This window comes from Sinocyclocheilus grahami, unplaced genomic scaffold (genome assembly GCF_001515645.1).
Source record: "Sinocyclocheilus grahami isolate Dianchi unplaced genomic scaffold, SAMN03320097.WGS_v1.1 scaffold6933.1, whole genome shotgun sequence".
Taxonomy (NCBI): Eukaryota; Metazoa; Chordata; class Actinopteri; order Cypriniformes; family Cyprinidae; genus Sinocyclocheilus; species Sinocyclocheilus grahami.
This window is the reverse complement of record NW_015511159.1, coordinates 6,918-9,155: the sequence shown is the minus strand read 5'-3', so window position 1 is coordinate 9,155 and position 2,238 is coordinate 6,918. Positions and strand designations below refer to the sequence as shown.

General features: G+C 37.7%; 1 protein-coding gene across 1 annotated transcript; it reads left to right on the top strand.

The window, feature by feature from the left end:
- Positions 1 to 332: 332 nt before the first annotated feature.
- On the top strand, positions 333 to 2,232 carry LOC107577704 (protein NLRC3-like; the record flags this gene model as incomplete). The annotated part of the gene is made up of 2 exons (XM_016263751.1): positions 333 to 588; positions 1,079 to 2,232. Coding segments are annotated over exons 1-2 (1,410 nt in total), but the record flags the coding sequence as incomplete, so codon positions are not given.
- Positions 2,233 to 2,238: the final 6 nt, after the last annotated feature.

Sequence of the window (2,238 nt, the reverse complement as noted above, 5' to 3'; positions counted from 1 at the left end):
ACAAAAATCCCTCCCATTGTGTGAAAATGTAGAAGTGAGCTTCTGCTCAAAGAGGCAACAGTTCAGACGAGGAACAAGAAACAACTACATCCTCATTATTCAAGGTAAGTTAATAAATTACAACTTCATGAAAAACATACTTGTATAGATTTAAAAGTGCCATGCATTAGTTTACATTAATTAGAGACTTTCAGTATCAGAAAAAAAATAAGACTTTGAAATTCAGAGTTTAATCACATCACAGTCCCTAACATTTGAGCACTTAGACATGTTAGGAGTGAAAAATACTAAGATCTTTTTCTTGTCCTGCAGCAGTGAGTCATTAATGGATGATGGTGTCTGTCAAAGAGCTGCTCGTGAACTCACTGAAGGATCTAGTAAAAGATGATCTTAAGCAGTTTCAGTGGTACTTAAAGAATCATTGTCATGTGTCAAATTCTGAGATGGAGAATGCAGATGTCTTAGACACAGTGGATAAAACGGTGGCACATTTTGGACCAGAAGAAGCTGTGAAGATCACGGTGGACATCCTGAGAAAAATTAAGCAGAACCTTCTGGCTGAGCACTTAGAGAATGAATATAAAGAAGGTAACATTAAAATGACATTAATTACATTTAAATGTATTCTCTTTTGTTTAATATATTAACTGTTTAAAAGTGAGATGGTTGAAGTAAAATGTTGTCTTTCAGCTTAAATTGTACTCTTTTCTCAGCTGATGTGTTTGTGTGATTTATGTCATGCATTTTGTTTAATCTCTCTAACAGTTCAGGCTGAGGGAAATATGAACGCTTATGCCACTGATGATTCTATGATTGTTTTCTATAGGATAAATAAAATATTTCATCAAAACATTCAAAGGCTCATTTTATTTCTTAAAGCAAAATTGGGCAAAGGCCCAAGGAGGAATTAGAAAAAGTAGGTAAAAAAAAACAAAACTAAATTTAAACCAAGCATTTGACTCTGCATAAGCCATGGCATTTCCATGACATTGCAAGTTATTGTGCCAGGATCAAATTTACATATAAACTGTTTTTAAAAAACTGCATACTTATTGTCATCTTTTCTTCTTTCTCAAAGGTTCAAATGCAGAGGACAATAAAGCTGATTTGATTTCTCACAGGGATGATCATGATTACAGAAAAATCATCCTCAAACTGAAGAACAAATTACAACAGGACTACAAACGGATATTGGTTGGTAATTCTCAGACGGGTCATCGGGAATACATGAATGATATATACTCTGATCTATATGTGGTGGAGAATGAGACCGGAGGTATAGTAAAGGAACATGAGGTGAGACAGATCGAACTGAATCACAACCGATTTTTTGCCAAGGACATGCAGATCCAGTGCAGTGACATATTCAAAGTCCATAAGGGTCGACAAAACAGAAAAGTTCTGACAATGGGAATCGCAGGGGTAGGAAAAACCATTTCTGTTAATAAATTCATTCTTGACTGGGCTGAAGGAAAAGAAAATCAAGATATACTCTTTATATTCCCACTCCCATTCCGTAGACTTAATTTGATTATAAACAAGTACAGTCTCATAGAACTGCTTAACAAATGCTTCTTTAGTGGTCCTGAAGATCTGCCCTCTCTTCCTGAAGATGACGGTAAGGTCATGTTTATTTTTGATGGGCTGGATGAATGTCACTTCCCTTTGAACTTTAAACAGGGCGACAGTTTAACAGATGTGCATAAAAAAACAACAGTGAGTAAGATAGTTACAAACCTGATTGAGACACATCTGCTTCCCTCTGCTCTCACCTGGATCACATCCAGACCAGCAGCAGCCAGCCTGATACCCCGAGACTACATTGATCAGGTGACAGAGGTGCGAGGATTCAATGATGAGCAAAAAGAGCAATACTTCATCAAAAACAACAGTCCTGAGGTTGCTGGAAGCATCATCCGTCACATCAGGAAATCCAGGAGTCTGTACATCATGTGCCACATCCCCGTCTTCTGCTGGATCTCTCTCACTGTTCTTCAGCCTCTGCTGGCTCGAGAGAGCAATGACAAAACACCTACAACTCTCACAGGGATGTACACAAACTTCTTACTCTTTCAGAAGCATCAGATGGAGACAAAATACTGTGATGATCCTGAACCTAAGCTCAAAGCCAAATCTTCTGATCAGATTGTTCTGAAGCTTGGGAAACTGGCGTTTAAACAGCTGCAGAAAGGAAATCTGATTTTCTACAAAGAAGATCTTGAGGAGTGTGGACTAGAT